Source organism: Vombatus ursinus, unplaced genomic scaffold, assembly GCF_900497805.2.
Source record: "Vombatus ursinus unplaced genomic scaffold, bare-nosed wombat genome assembly UNPS02014838.1, whole genome shotgun sequence".
NCBI classification, from domain to species: Eukaryota; Metazoa; Chordata; class Mammalia; order Diprotodontia; family Vombatidae; genus Vombatus; species Vombatus ursinus.
Window position 1 is genome coordinate 1,820,716 of NW_020954616.1, and position 20,815 is coordinate 1,841,530.

The window sequence follows — 20,815 nt, forward strand, 5'->3', positions numbered from 1 at the left end:
TCTGAGGGACAAGACTGAGACCCCCCCCTTCCTCCCCTGATATACACACACAGTTTTTGTTTTCAAATCCTGTGTCATGTTCATTAGGATATTGGTGCTGCTACCTGGCTGAATCATCCCTGTTCTGAACAATGGTTCATGAGCCAGTAAGAGAAGGTATGAGAGTCCCTGCCTCTGGAACACGTGGTTCAGTGGCCTGACTCTGGCTCTCTCCAACAAGGATGGGAGGTAGCATTGAGGCTGCCTGTTCTTTTCTGTCCATGGAGGTGCACTGGTCAGGGCATTTAGTCACAATTCTTGTCAACATCTAATTGACTAATGGACCTCTGGCCCTGGCTTGACCTGTTGCTCATCCCTCTGGTTCATTTGTGTTCTGCCAAGAAGGGATGACTCCATCACTTACTACAGGTCACTTTATTAGTGGTGCATTGGCACTTTCCAACACCAACAATAGTTTCAGAGGCAGTCAATGCAGCAGCAGCAGGGAAACCTGATTAGAGACAAGGGAGAGGAAGAAAGGGTAGAGCCCAGGGGAATTCTATACAGGAGTTTAAATGATCCTTGAGGCATCAGGAGGGAGATCTCTGGGCATCAGCCAGGAGTGGGAAACAATCAAGAGGCCCAGGGACTGTTAGTGATTGCTCTACTGACTAGGGTTCCTGGGGTGTTCTCTCCTTTGGCTTGAGAGAAATTATTATTTTACTATTGTATTAATAACCGCTTATTAAACTAGGATCCAGGATTTTTTTTCCTCCTTTATTTCCTCATTTAGAGCCCAGCCCCTGTAGGTGAGTCAGTCAGTCTCTGAAGGACATGACTAATTGGTGAGATGCTCCTCAATCTTGGGCCAGATTCCACCCAACCAGGATGGGGGAAGTGTAAACAGAATCTAGACTGCACAAGTTCTTGCCCCAGGGAGAGCACACCTATTCTTGGAACCCTCCATTAGAATTTAGGGTGACCCAGTTCACAAAGGAGAAAACCAACTAGAGTGGTGTGGGTGGAGATGGATTCTTCTGTCCAGATTGCTGGAGGCTGAGTCTCATGATCAAACCATGTTCTCAATAGGAGGAACTGAAGACTCCTAGCCTACCTCCTCATTAAATGTCCACCAACCAGGGTTGATTTCTCCTATCATGGGCATTCCCTTTAAAAAAAATTTAAGGCATTTAGTGTCTCTATTAGGGGTCTTTGGCTACTGAGAAAAAGCACTGACCATCAACTTATTGATATTAGCTAGCCTAATTAATAAAATTATTATTAATTACCTAGAAATTCTGTCTCTAGAGTTTTTCATTAGTCACAGGACATCTGGATGAGAGTGAGGTGTTCCTCTTTGCCTCAAAGTGATGAGGTAGATGTTTTTCCTTGTCCTCAAAGTGAGAACATTTTCTCCCTGAACATCTGAGCCACTATAGGTCTTATCTCTACATGCAGGGTGATGAAGGGCCATCCAATGTCCCAGATTTTGGGTCACCTTAACAGTTCTGTTTCTAGACCAAGGATGGTAGCCTATCTAGGACATAATCCAGTGAGGCTAAAGGAAAGAGGTGGGCAGCCAGTAAATTTCCACAGCAAATGAAATCTGTGTCACGAAGCAAAGTCACAAGTTGGGCTCTAAGAGGTGAGGTAAAGTTTAGGAGATAATAGAAAGTCATTCAGTTTAAGAGACATCGAAGGATCATACAGAGAACATACTTTCACTACACATATCTTCACCTTTGCTAACTTTTCCTCTCCTTGTCTCTTTCAGTTTGTCAGGATTTTCCTCAATGCCAAGACCAAATTTCACAGCTATAAGTGAATTCACCTTTGAGGGGTTTTCCAGCTTCAAGTGGCAATACCGGCTCATTCTTTTTGTGGTCTTTCTGGGCCTGTATTTGTTGACTCTGGCTGGTAATGGTATAATTGTGACTATTATCCGCCTTAACCATCACCTTCACATACCTATGTATTTCTTCCTGAGTGTGTTGTCAATCTCTGAGACATGTTATACCTTGGCCATAATTCCCCTTACATTGCTAGGCCTCCTCAGACCACATCAACCCATTGCCATCCCAGAATGTGCTACACAACTCTTCTTCTATCTCACCTTTGGCATCAACAACTGCTTCTTGCTCACAGTCATGGGTTATGATCGCTATGTGGCTATCTGTAAGCCTTTGAGGTATACAGTCATCATGGGAAAACATGCATGTATTCAGTTGGCATGTGGGTCATGGGGCATTGGCCTTGGAATGGCCATTATTCAGGTAACATCAGTGTTTGGCCTCCCTTTCTGTGATGCCAGTGTCATCTCCCACTTTTTCTGTGATGTCCGGCCCCTCCTGAAACTCGCCTGTGTTGACACCACTATCAATGAGATAATTAATTTTATTGTTAGTGTGTGTGTCCTTATATTGCCCATGGGCTTGATCTTCATTTCTTATGTCCTCAACATCTCTACTATCCTCAAGATCACTTCATCTGAGGGGAGGTGGAAGGCCTTTGCCACATGTGGCTCTCACCTTACTGTGGTCATCATCCATTATGGCTGTGCTTCCATCATTTACCTCAAACCCAAGTCCGACAGCTTGCTTGAGCAAGACAGACTCATTTCAGCAGCTTACACTGTCCTTACTCCATTGCTGAACCCTGTTGTATATACCTTAAGGAACAAGGAAGTCAAGGATGCCCTGCGTCGAGCTCTGGGCAAGAAACCCCTCTCCTCTTAGGGGGCCAGAAAAGACCATGTAAGGAGTCTCATTCTCCCAACATCTGACAATCAGAAATATTTCATTTGATTCTCTACCCCACAGGTTGTTAAGTGGTTTGAGTTAACCAGTGAGGAGACGGTTGCTGGAGGTGAGGATAGGGGTAGTACTTGGTGTTACTTTCCAGAGCAGAACATAGTGCACCCTAGATGAGTATGTAGATACTGGATATGTGATATGTCTAGTGCCTATTAAGGGGCAATAATTTTCCCCAGAATCTGGCAAGGCTCAAATCCTAGGGAGACCTGGAGGTGAAAGAGGATACATTTTGGGTGTGAGACTGGAAACAGGGGAGATATGTGAACAATGAAAAAAAAGATGTAGGGAATAATGGGACAGATCAACTCAAAACCAAACCAAACTAAACCACAAGAACTAAACTTTAAGGAAGAGGCCAGGTGAGTAGTGAAGGGAAAGGCTTATTTGTATGAGAAACAGATTAAAATAATTCAGAACTGAGAAAGTTTCTAAGGCACACTTATCTCCTAAGGACAAAACTGGACTCTGAAACTACATTGATTGCTTATGATTTGAAAACTTGTATAAAGTTTGTAATTGGAACATCCTCATACTATCTAATGAAGTAGTTTCTTGTGCTTAAAGCAGCTTCCTAAGTGTGATATCATTGTATGATGCCCTTAGAAGAAAGATTGCTAGAGTTACATTAAGGACAGGACTATGCCTTCAAAGCTATAGCTTAAAAATGAGATTCTCCCCTTCCTTCCCATTTCCCTTTACATATGATTGGCAACAGCAAAAGTGAGCATCAGTAAGTATGTAGAGCCCTCAGATTGGGGTTCCGTTGCATTTTGTCACATATTCAACAAGCAGAATAGAAAAGCTTCCATGATGCCAGGCAGTGTCTGTTTCTTGGACTTCAGGTAATCCTTACTCCCACACTTTCTGAAAAAAATTTTAAGTGTCCCCTATGAGTCCCTGAAGGGAAAAAATACATAGCCCTCTGGGGACCCTTCTTTTCTTTAAATTATCACATCTCCTGAATGCTCTGGGGATGTACACGGGAGAAAAGAGGGCTCTTCAGTTCAAACTAGTCTTTATTCAGTCTCCAGTCTGTCAGTCAACAAGCATTACTAGGTGTCAAACTGTGCTAAGGTCTGGGGATGCAAAGAAAGGCAAAACCAGTGGCTATATGCAAAGATCTCATGTGCTAATGAGGGAAGAAAACAAATTAACAGGCATATATACAAGATATCTAAAGAGTCTACAAAAGGCAAGCTCAGAGAGGAAGGCACTAGCATCTGTAAGGACTGGGAAAAGAAGGTGGGAATTCATCTCCTCATGTTAGGCATCTTTTTCCCAAATAAATTGGATAAACTAATTCTTATCAGTTATCACAAGGAAGCCCATTAGATATGATTTGAAATGTAATGTATGCCCCTCATCATTTTCAGTCTGTGGAATCAGGGACAGTCCATGGTCAATTAGTCAACACTAATGTAATGTAAAGCTTAGAGGCATGACTAATCTGGGACATAGAGATGGTGACCTATATCACTTGCTGTCTTTATCAAGCCATGGAGGTTTACCTGGCTTTAGCTCTGGGGAAGCCTGACTTCTTAATAGGAGAAATTGGTTCCTCATTTTCCTGAATTACTGTCTCATTAAAACCCCACCTTGGGTTGCCCAGGGTCATTTCTACTTCAGATTCTAGTCTTGGGTTTCATTTACCCAAAAGAAGTTAGTAAAAGAGGTACATAATGTACAACATGAATTAGGCATCACAGAGGCACTTATTCCCATACCAAAACAGCAATGAGCACAGAAGAATACTTGTGTGTTATTGACAGGTTTCGGCATCTTCAGTTATTACTACTAGTACAGTCAACTATGGGGCTAATTGAGCTTTTTTTTATTGGGGGGAGTAGAAAATAGTTTTTGTAAGGCTAATTATTACCCATGTTACATTTCGTCTCTGTTGGTGCTATTTAATCAAACAGTTGTTTTGCATATACAAGTATAAATTTAATTCACTTGAAATCATCAAACGGTTATTAAACATCTATTATGGGTAAGGTAGGGTCCTAGGTTCTGTGAATTCTTAGACAAAAGCAAAACAGTCTCTGCCTTCAAACAGCTTACTTCCTAATGGCAGACTATAACATCCTATTCCACAGAGTGAGGAACATGGAGGGAAACAATGAATACATTTTTCTTCACATCATTCTTCAGCCACAGAGGCAGCTAGCTGGCACAGTGGATAGAGCAATGGACCTGGAGTCAGCAAGACCTGAGTTCAAAATTGGCCTTAGGGTTTTGTAGCTATGTGACCCTGGGCAAGTCATTCAACCCTCTGTCTGTCTCAGTTGCCTCATCTGTAAAATGGGCAACATCAACTTCATGGTGTTGTTGTGAGGATCAAATGTGATAATATTGTAAAGGATATAACCCAGCTCGGCATATAGTAGGTGCTTATAAATGATTATTTCCTTCCGTTACCCTCTTCTGGTAGCCTCTCTCCAATGCCAACATTTCCCTTGGAACAGCCTACTTCTTCTGTTGTTCAGGAACTTTCCCCCAGCTCTTGTTCTATTGTCTGAGAAGGGAAAAATGCCAACTTCCACCTTTGCTATTTCTCCACACCTTTTAAAGATTATAAGTTTGATGCTAAAACAGGAAGCAAACAGTAAAGGGAAATGTAGCCAGGGAACCTAATACAACCCTGTACAATTGAGTCTAATCTCCAGATAGAGAGTGAAAGTTCTTCCTACTGTTATGATGGGTTGGGAAGTGCTATCCTTCTTGAGCTCTCACTAAAAATACCTTGAGTCACCTGAATGACTTCATCCTAGCAGGCTACAATCTGGAAACCACCTTTTCATGTATCGGGGAGCAGAGAAAATGTTTCTAGGTGCACTGTCAAGCACCCCCATTAGGTAACACCTTATACATGTGTTATAGGTGGGGTCTGGTCACAACTCACACTGAGTGTGGACTCAAAGCTCTCCCCCAGGCATCTCAAGAGTAACCCGTTTTCATTCTGGGTTTGATTTCATTGCTCCAACCTGCTCTTATGCTGGCACATCTAAGTTCTCAGAGACAGACCACCTCTTCACCGTGACTCACACTTCCCCAGGGTCCTTGTGATAACCTTCTTAAGAAGAACTCTCATTACTCTTGCTCTTGAACCCCGATCCAATGGCTTTTCTATCTACATAATTAGTCACTGACATAATAACATTTTTATATTTTATACATAAGCATTTATTTAATAATAAGATAATTGAAATATTATTATAGATACTAATAAATTAAAAGAAATTTATAAATAATAAAATACATCAGAATTCTCACATAAACCTGGATTCTACTCTTACCAATGTGCTTAATAGCTATGGTGAAGAATGGGCACACATTAACAAAGAAATGGCACATAATATATGAGGGAGGAAGACTAATGTACTTAGGGTAACTCACAACTCTGGACTGCAGGCTTAAATGACATTGATTCTTTCAGGAACATCTGTACCATATGAAACTGCTTCTCTGCCTACTGTTGGACTTTTGTTTCTTTCTATTTGAAAATGTTCCTCTCTTCTCTACTCAAACATAGCTATTACACATTCTATCAATTATCAATTATCCTTAAAAACCCTTTAGAAAGCATTAACTCTTAATATTAATAGTAGTTTTCTTTAAGCTAGCCAATAGCAAAGCTCATCAGACTGGCTATCCCTGGGCCATACAACCTGACCCAGCAAGGGAACAAGTGAATAAACACTTATTAAGTGCCTACTGTGTACCATGCACTGTATGCAAAGAGTTTTATAAATATTATATCATATAAGACTCACAACAATCCCATGAGGTAGCCGATATTATGGTCCACATTTTATGTGTGAGGAAAATAAGGCAGCGGTTGAGAAACTTACACAGTAAGTGTCTGAGGATGGATCCAAACTCATGTCTTTCTGATTCTAGGACCAGGGCGCTATCCACTGCACTGCCTTGCTGCCTCTCAATTATCCGCTCACCAGAATGCTGTGATATCCAATGAGAATGCAACTATGTTCAACACATCTCCACCTTACCAAAATCCCAAAGCAATTGCAAAACTCCTTTTGCTTTTCCACCTCAAACCAGAGGTGGCAGCAGAGAGCAACACACTTATAATAATCTTTGTCTTTGCCCACCTCTAGATGGTGATGAAGGGCAAATGTGAGTATCAGAATAGATAACAGCGGTCACTGGAGCTCTTGGCCAATGAAGTCAATGCTGTTTTGGACCAATCTGTCAAATAAAGCCTTCTATCAGCTGACTGATTCTAACTACTACAACTCTGGCTTTTCACTGCCAACCTCCTTCCTTCCCCCTTCCATGTCTTCAATTTTTCTCCTTAAATTCTTCTTTCTCAACTGCTGCTCCTGCATTCAATCACTCAGTGAGAGATCCTTAACTCTCCTTTTGTTTTATTCATTTTATTTTATTTTAAAAAGTTCCATCTCAAACTTCCCCTATCAAATTGATAGAACTCTGACCCAGCAATCATCATACCAGCAGGGTCTTTGTGAGGCTGAGCATTTTCCCAGATGATAATTTCTTTTTTTTTTTATTGTTTATCTTTCCTGGTGAAGAAAATAAGTGCTTATTTCCTTTGGCTACTTACAGAGGAGAATCTGGGTTCTTAACTTTGAATACAAGTATTAATTTTTTATGTATATGTGGCAGGGAGCTGTGTTGCCACTTATTCTGAGAAGGGTCTGGAAGAATGATAAAACCAGAATAGTTGAAGGGAAGGTATGCTACTTCTACCCAGAGAAAAGAACATTGAGGAAAGAATTGAATACTAATCTTAAAGTCATTATGTATGGCATGTAATAGTCACTTAAATACTTGTTAATTGATTGATTGAAGATTATACTTCTGTGTACCTTTTATAGGTCAAAAGACTTTAGTTCCTGGCCCATCTTTAAGTGCTGAAGCTCTCTGTTCTCTCAGGTTTTGAGATCAACAGAGCAGACAGCCATGAACTCAAAGCCTTGATAAGATTCCAGATTCCCACCCCACAGTTCCAGCCTGGGATCAGAACTAAACCCAAAATCCCAGACCATTAACTGTGAGAATTGGGCAAATAAGACTCACCTGTAACAAGGTCCCTCAGTGCCCCATTTTTTGCATCTTGATGCAGACTCCTCAGGGACAGGAAATGAGAGTTCAGGGAGAGGGACTCTAGAGTCCTGCACCAGAGGAAATGAATCTACTACCCAGTCTCAAACCTTAAAAGTTTGTCTTCTCCACAGGATGGTGGAGGGCTATGAGGGACTTCATGTGACTTTCCTTTTAACCCTAGTTAATTAGGAGGGCCACAGAATGGGTCAGGTTGCTGGTGGATTTTGATATTCCTTCCTCACTTAATGCCACATTCTGGAATTGTATTTGCAGTGAGAGCCTAAGAGAAAAAAATATTCTGTAATCTCCATCCTTTCCAGTCAGCTTCTTTCTCTCCTGCAACCTGGATGATCAACATTCCTGCTCAAAGTGGTAAGTGAAGTTTAGGAAGGGAAATTGTCAGGCAATTAGGTCAAAGGAACAGTTGTAGAAAGATCATAAGATTTTAATGGACAAAATCTGGCTTTGAGTCCTTGCTTTCTCATTTTCCAGGGGCAAGTTCCTTTATCTTCCTGATTCTCAGTTTCTTCATATGTAGGATGAAGCTAATATTTAATTATCTACCTCATCGAGCTATTGTGATGGCTAAATTTTTAAAAAAATGTTAATTCCATTCATTTCAATAAACACTTATTATACATCTGCTGCCATAAGAAATCTATAAGAATTGTGCCTTGGTTAGTAAAGACAAAGATAAAATGGCCCTTGATGTCAAGAAGAACTTCTGGTAGGGATACAAGGAATACTGAGAAGAGAGTGAACACACACAAGAGAGTGGATCATATATAGCTTCACAAAGGAGGTGACACTTGATTTAATCCTTGAAGACAGTTGGAATGGGGAGGTTATTTCAAGTGAGGGAGCAGTGTGGATGTAGTCATAAAGGCAGGAACTTGTGGGGCTTTTTCAGAAAATACCTCCTAGCTCTCTGATTAGACTCCAAAGCATATAAAGTTCTCAAGAAACAAGGAAGCCTCCATTCTAAGATGCTATTTATTACCAAAGCATATTTAAACTATTTGGAATAAGTAAAAATGAAGTTTAAATCTTATCCTCGAGGAAAGGCCATGGAGCTGGAGAAGGTTTATAAGGTCTCTGAGAGGCAGAGATGAAAGGAAGGTACAGCCTACATATAAGGAGCAGCTTATGCAGATGCCTGAAGGTACAAGAGACAATTATGGGATTCAGATGATAGTTTGTATTCCAGTTTGGCTGGGACATCAAGTTCATGAAGGGAGGTAGTATGAAATAAAGTTAGAAAGGTAAATGATGCCAGAGTACAGAAGACCTTAAATCAGGGAAAGGAATTTATAGTTCATCCTACAAGAAATGGGGAGCTACTGAAAACTTTTGAACAGATGAGTGACATGGTCAGACTGTTAAGCATTATGTAAATATAAGCAACTATGATGATGACAGTATTGAATTTGATGTTGATGTTTTAGCACTGACAGTCAAAATATTAATAAATCACTGGGATTAAGTCCTATACACTCAATTACAAAAACCATTCAAAAGTTCTGAAGGAATTTAAAGGATAAAATGGTAGAAATGCCTCCAAATATTTTATTTCTTATTATAAATATCCATACTATAGAGTTCAGACAAATGGCCAATGTGACTCCTGTCCATGAGAAAAGAGACCCTTCCCATCTATGCCTGGCAAACTGTGGAATCCTTAAAGGGTAGAATCGTTGAATTAAAAGCAATGGCAGTTGATTGGGGTAAATGCAACATGCTCAAAGAAGGCTTCTTGAAAGAGATAACATGAATAATAGCTGGGATTTATATTGTACTTTATATATTATATCTCATTAAATTCTCGCAATAGTCCTATGAGGTGGGTACTACAATTATTATTATTACTATTGTAGTTGTTGTTATCTGGTGAAGAAACTGAGACCCAGAAGTCCTTAGTGCCTTCCTTAGTTCACAATGCCAGTGAAGGAAGTATTTCAAACCCAAGCCTCACCCCATTCCAAGTTCAAGAGTTGCCATGATATCACGCTGCTTCTTAATACATTTGAGCTCAACCTTAAAGGAAGATTAGGAATTAGAGCTCAGGGTTTGGGGGTTGAGGGGTTGGTGTGGGCATGGTATTTCATGTGAGGAAGCAATGTGAACATAGACATTAAGGAGAGAAACCACAGGGAGTGTTCAGAAAAGATCTCCTGCGTCTATGAATAAACCTAAAAGTAAATGAGGCTCTCAATGAACAAATAAATGTAAAGGCGAAAATTGCCCAAACTTCATTTATGAATTTATAAGCTCAAAGCTGCACTCACAACACTGGAAAGGGATCGAGGAGTTATTGGAGCTATTTCCTAAGAAATAAGACCTACATACTATTGTTACCAATAATACCTGTGAAATAAATATTTGACATCATGAGGAAGGGTACTAGAAACAAAATTGAAAACGCTATCCATCCCTTGTACACAAACCTGGTTAAACTGCACCCAGGACACAGGGTGTGGTGCTGGTTACCTCTCTACCCCTGAAAAACAATGGAGGTGGAGCAGACTCAGAGAAAGAGAGGGAGATGATCTTGGGGTGAAAGGGCTGTCCCATTAGGATTTGTCAGTAGATTGAAAATCCATATTACCATCAGTGTAGATGCTTTCTCTGTTGACGCAGATTACAAATTCTTCATGCCTTAATAGTTTAATAAGCTGTTGCACCCAATTAAAAACAAACAATTTTCACCTGGTGGCCTATTCTCTAACACTGAACCTCTTAGATAACTGTTCCACAGGTCATAGGTATACAGTTCATCATTGTGGCCAGACTTGAAGTCTTTCTAGCTTGGTAGGAACTTCCAGAGTTTACGCCTACTTGCTCTCCTGTGGCGTATTCTTCAAGGTCTTTGGGTCACTTCCACATCATGAAGAAGCATCAGAGGAGCACAGCATATGAGAACAGAATGACAAAGGATACTTCTATCTCAAAACGTCAAAAGAGATAGGGTAGATTCTACAAATCATGAAGGTGTGGTGAGAGTGAACGGGACTTGTTATTTAAATATGTAATGACAGAACTAAGTCTTTCTCTCTTTCTCTCTCTCTTTCTCTTTCTTATGCAGGTACATACACACAACTGTACTCATTTATCATAGAGTTTAAAAGAGGTTTAGTGATGAATAGATCTACTTCATAAATGTAAATATAAAGTTTTTAAGAAGGTAAAAGAGAAATTTAGATAAATTCGTGGATGACAAATCTATCCTGGGTTATCAAGGGGAGCTAAAATATTTTTAGGTATATCTTAACTTTAGGAGGTTGATGTCATTAATGATATTGTATCACCTATCACGCCTCCTGGGCTCTATGATCAGAGAGAAGCTCCTGGGTTTGTGGTGTAGGTAGTTGCTTTCCTGTGATTTCAGGAGCACTAGAAATACTGATCCACCCCTTTTCATCCCCTGATAGGGAAATAGTTTTCTTCGATATCCTTAGATTATGAGGTCATGAACTTATGATTATAGTCTGAGTTATTTTTCCTTTATATTTACTTGTTCACCCTGAGCCTCATCTATTTTGAGGTCTATTCATAGACCTGGCACATTTGTCCAGAAAACTGTATTTCATTTCTAAAGCTTCTTTACATTTACATAGCAAGTGAATACATGGAAGAGTTGTTATTTCTTTGCATGGAGAGAACTTTGATGTGAGAATTTCCATCACTAACATAGATTAGAACCCATTTATGACTTTATCTATAGTCCTTAGGAATTACCTGAGGTACATAGATGTTAAGTGACTTCATTAACTCTTTAAGTAGCAGAGGCAGAATTAAAAACTTGGGTCTTCCTAACTCTAAGCCTAGAACTGTATCCATTATGCCAAGCTGCCTCTATGTCTGCACAATATTGATATGTACATATTATCTGGAGAAGAAACATTCTTCATAATAGATTTTTACTGATATCTTTTATTTTTTCATTGACCAGATTTACCTGTTTCTCCCTCTCTCCCATTATTTCAGAGTAAACCATCATAACAAACATTTTTTTTAAAGAGAGGAAGGAAAAAAATACAATTAGCAAAAATAACACAAATTTGATTTTTGTATATGATACTGCACACCTGTGGACACCCATTTTTTCAAAGGATGGGGGGGAGAAGGGAATGCTTTTAAAAACTCTACTTTAGGGTCAAGCTTGATCTTCATAGTTTTGTAGCATTTAGTTGTGAATGCATTCTGGTTATTCATCTTTTCATTTACACTATTTTAGTCTCTATATATGTATTATATATATATATATATATGTATATATCAACCACATTTATTTACTCTTTAAACGTCAGAACAACCCTGTTATATATTATTTCCCTCATTTACACATGAGAAAACTGAGACTGAGAGGGGTAAGTGACTTGTTCAGGGTCTTGCAGCTAGTAAGCATATGAAGCAGGAATTGAACTCAGGTCTTCCTGACTCTAACTCCAGCTCTCTATCTACTACAATGGATACCTAGTAGTATTCATTACTCAGTCACCCAACTGCCTCAGGTCTTTGCTATCACACACAAAAATGTTGCTGTAAATGTTTTTGTGAATATGAAGCCTTTATTTTTTGTCAACAGCCTCCTTGGGATTGGATTTCTAGGCCAAAGAGATTTTTATTCATTTTATTTATATAATTCCAAGTTATTTTCCAAGATTGTTGGACTAATTTATAGCTCCATCAACAACGTTTGAGTATGCCTGTCTTTCTAACATTGAAAATTCTCATTGCTATCTTTGCTAATTTGGTTCATAAGTGGTAAAATTTCAAAGCTATTTCAATTTTCATTTCTATTATAGTCATTTGAAGCATTCTGTCATATTGCTAATAATTTGTAATTCTTTTTTAGACAACTATTATTCATATCTTTTAACCACTTATTTACTGGGGAATACTTTTCCTCATACAGTATACTTCTGTTAGTTGTCTGTATATCTTGTATGTGAAACTCTTACAAGACATGTTTGATGCAAAGAAGATTTTTCCAGTTGATCTCTTCCCTTTTTATTCTACATGTGGAATAGCATTGTAAGTAATATTTAGTCACTGAAGACAGTGAAAAAGAGTATCAAATTCTTTTCTGAGAAGAGGTTTTCATAGGGAGAGAAAGGGAGAATATAAGAGGATTACTTGACATTGGGATTTATTGGGAGTTGCTATATCTGAGAGTAGGGAAAGGGAAGACTGACAATGAGAATCTAAGAATATTTAGAAATTGCTTTTCTATTTCATTTTTCTTTGGGTTTACCATAGATGGATTGCATAAACCATAAGTTTAGCCTAAGGTAGCATTCCTTTTTTCTTTTTAGTTTGATATTTTATTTTCCCCCAATTACACGTAAAAACAACTTATAACATTTAAAAATTTTTTGAGTTCCAAATTATCTCCCTTCCTCCCTCCACTCTCCCCCTCATTGAGAAGATAAGCAATTTAATATAGGTTATACATGTGCAATCATGCAAAATATACATCCAAGTTAGTCATGTTTTAAAAGAAAAGATAGACAAAAAACCCAGGAAAAATAAAGAAAGTAAATAAAAATATGCTTTGATCTGCATTCAGATTCTATCAGTTCTTTCTCTGGAGATGAGTAGTATTTTTCATCATAAGTCCTTCAGAATTGTCTTGGATCACTATACTGCTCAGAATAGCTAAGGTGTTCACAGTTGATCATTGTATAATATTGCTGTTACTGTGTACAATGTTCTTCTAGTTCTACTCACTTCACTTTGAATCAGTTCATATAAATCTTTCCAGGTTTTATCTGAGAGCATCCTGCTCATCATTTCTTGTAGAACAAGAGTATTTCATCACAATTATATACAACAACTTATTCAGCCATTCCCCAATTGGTGGACATCCTCTTAGTTTCCAATTCTTTGCCACCACAAAAAGTGCTGTTGTAGATATTTTTGTATACATAGCCCCGTTCCCTTTTTTTTCTCTTTGGGATATGAACCTAACAGTGGTATTGCTTGATCAAAGGGTATGCATGGTTTTATAGCCATTTGGGCATAGTTCCAAGTTGCTCTCCAGAATGGCTGAATCAGTTCATGATTTCACCAACATTGCATTAATGTCTCAATTTTCCCACATCTTCTCCAACATCTGTCATTGTCATTTTCATTTTCTGTCATATTAGCTAATCTGATAGGTGTGGGGTCATAGCTCAGACTGTTTTGATTTGCATTTCTCTGATCAATAGTGATTTAGAGCATTTTTTCATGCGACTATAGATAGCTTTGACTACTTCATCTGAAATCCACCTGTTCATATCCTTTGACCATTTATCATTTGAGGAATGGCTCTTATTTCTATAAATTAACTCAGTTCTCTATATTTTTGAGAAATAAGGTTTTCAATCATAGAAATTTGCTGTAAAATTTTTCCATAGTTATTTTTACTATGTATTTTCCTCTATCCTATTTCCCCCTTGTCTGTCTTACTCTCTTTCCTTTCACCCTGTCCATTCTCAAAAGTGTTTTGTTTATGGCTTTTACCTCCCCCAGTCTGGGGGGGATTGCTTGCTTCTATTAGTACCCCATTCTCTTCCCCTCCTACTTTCCTACATGGTAAGATAGATTTCTATACCCAACTAAGTGTGTATGTTATTCCCTCTTTTAGTCAATTCTGATGAGAGTAAGGTTCATGCCCCCCACCTTCTCCATCTTTTCCTCCACTGTAAAAATTCTTTTATGCTTCTTTTATGTCAGATAATTTACCCCATTCTACCTCTCCCTTTCCCCTTCTCCCAGGGCAATCCACTTTCTCATCCCTTAATTTCTTTTAGATAATCATCCAATCATATTCAATTCATACCCATGCCCCCTGTTTATGTATACTCCTTCTAACTGCCCTAATAATTAGAAAGTTTTTAGGAGTTACAAATGTCATCTTTCCATGTAGGAATGTAAACAGTTCAACTTTAATAAGTCCCTTATGATTTCTCTTTTCTGATTACCTTTTTATGCTTCTCTTGAGTCTTGTATTAAAAAGTCAAATTTTCTATTCAGCACTGGTCTTTTCACCAGAAAGGCTTGAAAGTCCTCTATCTCATTGAATGTCCATTTTCCCCTTGAAGGATTATACTCAGTTTTGCTGGGTGATTCTTGGTTATAAACCTAGCTCTTCTACCCTCTGGAATATCATATTCCAAGCCTGGTAGCATTTCTGAAGTTCTTATAAAATAAAATAAGGATTGAAATGTCAATTAATAGCAACTTACATTTCTTCATATAAGAGGTACATAGTATAAGAATTATTTCTCCAACATACAAGGAGATTAAAGTTCACATTCATATATCTAGTAAATATAAAAGCCAGACTCAAACCCTGACCTTCTGACTCAAAATATAATTTACTTTATATTTTTCTGTCTTTACTATGTTGCGTACCCTCTGTGACTTAATTAGATTTCACCACATTTCTTTTAATATTATTATTAGAAAAGCAATCAGCACCATGGCCAAGGTTAATTATTAGTTCAATCATCATCACTTGCTGAGGAATTCATTGGAGCCAAGATGGCTGGGCTTCTTTGGCAACATATAAAGCTATTAACCAAAGATTTAAGAACAAGGAAGGATTGATAACAAGCCACTTTTTAAAAAACAAGTCTGACTCACTGGGGTTGTCAGGCTATTGCTTCTAGGAATTAGCATGGGCATTAGTGAATTATCTATGTTTCTCAAGGAGGAAGTTCCCTGGTCTTTATGTCTCTTCTCTAGAGTGCTAATTGGTAGAAAAATAGCAACAAAAGAAATTGTCTCTCTAAGTCCTGTTCCTTGCTTGAGTGAATGTCATCTTGTGAAAGCAAGTGCCATTTACTCTGTGGGGCAAAGAGTCAGTGTTCTGATGAGGCAAGAGTCTTTGACGAAAAGGCCTTTCAGAGGTTTTAGCTGGATTTCTGAGACTGGTACATATTCTGAGATTTTTTCTTTTCAATCACTCTGAAGACATATTTTGAGAGTCAAAACATGCCTCATTAGATGTCAATCTCCCTTTTTTCTCAGTGATTTGTATGAAAATCATTTTTCTCTTGGAGAGTGGAGATGATTTAAGACTAAAAATAGTGACTAGATGGACAGATGGAGGAAATGATTACAAGGTGCTTTCCAGAGAAATTTGGAAACAAGGTGATAGTGATTTTGAATAAATAAATAAATAAACAAGAAACATTAACCACAACACAAATCCCTCCGAAAGGGGGTATGGCTTAACTGTTGATGAACCAGTCCCAATACACACTTTCCCAGGCTTGATTTAAATTGACTCCGGTCTGAAAAAAAAATAGAAAATCTAGGCAATTTACATCTCTAAGTTAGAGGGGACAATTCTAGGGTCCAAAATATTCATTGGGATAGAGGGACTCAAAGTATGGTGCAAAATGAAATGCCTGATTGTTGTGGGATGGAATGAGGGAAGACACACTGCTTTCACCTGGGGGAGGGGAGGAAAAGAATAAACTCCTTATTCTTCTCCTTTTTCTTTCCTCTTGGCCTAGGTTCTATTTCAGGAAAGGTAGAAAGACAATTAATCAGAGGTCAGTACATGTGCTGCCTTCACCCAAGTTTCCTGAGTCTAGGAAAAAAGAACATTCAGGAATTCAGAGAAGGTTGCACACCATGCAGAGAATTATTAAGCAACGTATACTCTAACTGCTCTCTGGATCCCACTCCTTTTGAGGTCTGCACAGGGGACAATCTATGTGAGCAGAGGAACCATTCAGAGAAATGCCTCACTTATAGAACTGGACAACCTTTCTTTATCATCTGTACTCTCGCTACAGTCATTACTGGGAATATTTTTTACCAGGGGACAAGCACTAAAAACCAGGCACTTACAGCAAATAGCCTGAAAAGTAGCCTTGATTAGATAGGAGGAAAATCCTATCCAGTGGAGAGGCAGAGATCCTGGGACATGAGGGGCGGCTAGGTGGTAGAGTAGATAGATGACTGGACTCAAACTCTTGAAGATCAGATTTCAAATTATATCTCAGTGCTTACTAGCTACATGACCCTGGGCAACCAAATTGCTTTCCTGAGTAAATTTCTGTCTCTGTCTCCCAGACTTTTTTTTTCCATCAGCAATTTTGCCCTGTTCAGCTTCTCAAACTTTGTCCAGTCCTGTAACCCAGAGGAACTCAATAGGAGGATCAGGTATCACAGAGAGAAGGAGAAATACCCCCAAGATAACCTCTCCCTAAATTCAGATCACAAGGGTAAGGGACACTTTTAGGCACCTAAATTCAAAGCAGATCTTTCCAAAGGAATTTGTAATGAAATGATAAATGGAGGAACACCATGAAAAGATGCTAATTACCCTAGATTTGGATCTAGATGATCTGGGCTGGAATCCTGGCTTTGCCATTTATTAATTGTGTGACTTTGGTCAAGTAATTTAACTTCTTGGGGCCTCAGTTTCTTTACTTTAAAGATGTAATACAATGCTACCCTAGTAGAACAACTCACTGTTTCAGGAGACCAGCACTCTAGGCTAAGGCTAGACCTCACATTGTTCCTGCCCCCACCTATAGTTGCAAATAGAGCTTAAGTCCCACAAGTATTAACCTTTGCCCAAAGAGACAATCAAGATGTTCCTCCAGATAACTGTCATACCAGTTAAGCCATTCCTCCAGGTAGAACTTGTTTATGTCTCTCCTCTTACATTCTTCACTTCATGTTCCTCACCTTCTGGCTCTGCTCCCACATACTTGCTGAGAAGAATACAATAGCTTCTCAGCTATCCTTTGGATTTCTTTCCCAAGAATGAATTTCCCTTCCCTTGAGCAAAAAACTTATGACTGGCCTGATTTCCAGGTCTAATTCTCATATCTTCTTCAGCATAACATGCATTTTTTTCAAACTTTGTTACTAGAATTATTTTATTTTAAGCCTATGAGAAATATAATAGCCCCTAATGTACATGTAATTCCCTCTTTTGTGGTTTTAGGTAGTTTATTTTATATGAAAAATTATGAGTTCAATCACAATTTTTATGAGACTGTAGTTAAGTTAATTTCTAACATTTAGGCAGACATTGAGTTATCTGCCTTGGTTTACATTTATATCTTTCTCTAATAATCCCTAGGCCCCTTTGTGTTTGAGGCAAGCATTTCTGCAACAGAACAACAAATTATGTTATAGTATCTGTGGATGGAAAGGAAACATAAAGGAAAGGTGGATAAAGAGAAATAATCTTCTCTGGCCTTCCCTCAGTCCTTGACTTGGTTAGTATGCTAATGACATCAGCTAACATCTTCTGTTTTGGGATGCTTGTAAGACCATTGGTCCTTTCCAATTTATTCCTTCTCTGATATAGATCAACTCTACCTTTCTTTCTCTATTCATTTGTTGCCCCTGGGTTGCTAGTTAATTTTGATTTAGCTTAGTATGATCTAACTTTTCCCTTTTGGATTTCTGACCCTCAGAGTATTGATATGGTTCTGAGATAACTCTTTCATTCTATACTTGTGACCAGCTCTTTCACATGATGGTTTTGATTGATTCATAAGGGTGTACAGACTACGTATGCATTCAGTTCTGGTAGATTGATTCAATCAAGAAGTGTTTTTCAAAAAAAGTTAACAAGTTCATTTCAAGAGGGGTGGGATCATCAACAGAGACTTACTATTGCACATCAATTCCCTGGCATTGTATACTTCATGATTAGATGCTAACCCTACATGATCTTTTCCTCTCCTTGTCTCTTTCAGATTGGCAAGATTTTCCTCAATGCCAAGACCAAATTCCACAGCTGTAAGTGAGTTCATCTTTGAGGGGTTCTCCAGCTTCAAGTGGCAGCACCGGCTCATTCTCTTTGTGGTCTTTCTAGGTCTGTACTTTATGACATTGACTGGCAATGGCATCATTGTGACCATCATTCTCCTTGATCGTCATCTCCACATACCTATGTATTTCTTCCTGAGTGCATTGTCCATCTCTGAGACATGCTATACATTAGCCATCATTCCTCGTATGCTGTCTGGCCTTCTAAGACTGTACCAATCCATTGCCATCCCAGAATGTGCTACACAGCTCTTCTTTTATCTTACGTTTGGCATACATAATTGTTTCTTGCTCACAGCTATGGGTTATGATCGTTATGTGGCTATCTGCAATCCTTTACGGTATTCAGTCATCATGGGGAAGAGTGCTTGTGCTCAGCTGGCATGTGGATCATGGGCAATTGGTCTTGGAATGGCCATTACTCAAGTAACATCTGTGTTTTGCCTCCCTTTCTGTGATGCCAGTGTCATCTCCCACTTTTTCTGTGATGTACGGCCTCTCCTAAAGCTTGCTTGTGTTGACACCACTGTCAATGAGATCATTAATTTTGTGGTCAGTGTGTGTGTCCTTGTATTGCCCATGGGCTTAGTCTTCATCTCCTATGTCCTCATTATCTCCACTATTCTCAAGATTGCCTCAGCTGAAGGCAGGAAGAAGGCCTTTGCCACATGTGCCTCCCACCTTACAGTAGTCATCATTCATTACGGCTGTGCTTCCATCATTTACCTCAAACCCAAGTCCCACAGCTCACTTGAGCAAGACAGACTTATTTCAGTGACCTATACTGTCATTACTCCCTTGCTGAACCCTGTTGTATATAGTCTAAGAAACAAAGAAGTCAAGGATGCTCTGCGAAGAGCTCTGGGCAAGAAACCCCTTTCCACTTAAGTGACCTGAGCCAGAAAAGGCCATTTAGTCATAGTCCCATCCTCCCAACATCCAACAAACAAGAATATTTCATTTTATTCTCTACTCATAGGTTGCTAAGTAGATAGTTGTAACCAATTGAGGTGGGGATACCCAGTTAATGCTCTCTTCCAGGACAGAACATTGTGCCCCTAGTGAGTGAGGAACTGCTGTGTATGTGATCTCTCAAGTCAGGGGCAACAATTTTCCCTATCACTTGCCACAATTTCATTTCTGGAGGAGACATGAAAATGATAGAAGATGCTTCCAGAGTGTTCTTGAAGACAGATTGCTTGGGGGTGATATTTCAACACTGACAGAAAAAATATGAGGATTAAAGAGAGAAGCTGAACAAAGAAAAGTTCTAGAATTCAATTACCATAAAGGGGGCAGATGGGAAGTAAAGGGAGAGATTTCTATAGCAAAACAAGACTGAAACAATTAAGAACTAAATAAATTCCAGTGGCACAGCTCCTAAGCTAGATGAAATTGTACTCTATAACTACATTAGCTACTTGTAATTTGACAATGAGTATACAATTTGAACATGAAGTTTCCTCAAATTATATCTATATAAAATGTATACATATATAGTCATATGCATACATACACATGAAAACCTATATATGTGTATATATCTATATCCACAGATATCTATATCTAGACAAATGCACCACTGTACACATACATATACAGTTATAATACTATGCTCCATACACTGTAGTAATCTGGGCATACAAAGACAAGCAAGTAAAATAGTTGTTACCCTCTCAAGTAGCTTACATGCTAGTAGGGGAAGAAAACATATGAATGAAAAGTGGATAAGGGAGAGGTGTTTGTGGGAGACTCATATAGAGGCCTGGTTTTGAACAATATATGGTGAAAACTCACCTATCAGAGCCTATCACTCCTAGCAGATAGTCCAAGATTGTGCTGTTGAGGAGATGGTTATATTGGTCACTGAACTCAAAGCAGTTGAGTGTGATGTTGCATATGCTCTATGAGTGAAGACTACTGAAGTAGTTTTGTGAGCTGGACTATTTTTCCAATGCTATAGCTTAAAAAATGAAGTTCTCCCCAGTTAAACAGTTAAATGGTGAGAGTAGAAATGAGGATTAGTAACTAAAGAGAAGCTTCATCAAACTGATTAGACAAATTCTCATGATGCCAGGCAAAGTGTTCATGTTTCTTGAACTTCCAGATATTCCCACTCCCATACTTTCTGAAAAGAACAA

At 38.7% G+C, this 20,815-nt stretch overlaps 2 protein-coding genes across 2 annotated transcripts in view; one reads left to right on the plus strand and one right to left on the minus strand.

The window, feature by feature from the left end:
- The window catches only part of LOC114026397 (olfactory receptor 10J1-like), a 267,452-nt gene that overhangs the window by 33,071 nt on the left and 213,566 nt on the right, over window positions 1-20,815 (minus strand).
- On the plus strand, window positions 1,773-19,562 carry LOC114026373 (olfactory receptor 10J4-like). Its single transcript, XM_027840062.1, has 2 exons — window positions 1,773-2,274; window positions 18,619-19,562. Exons 1-2 carry the CDS (start codon window positions 1,773-1,775, stop codon window positions 19,560-19,562), a joined length of 1,446 nt encoding a protein of 481 aa, XP_027695863.1.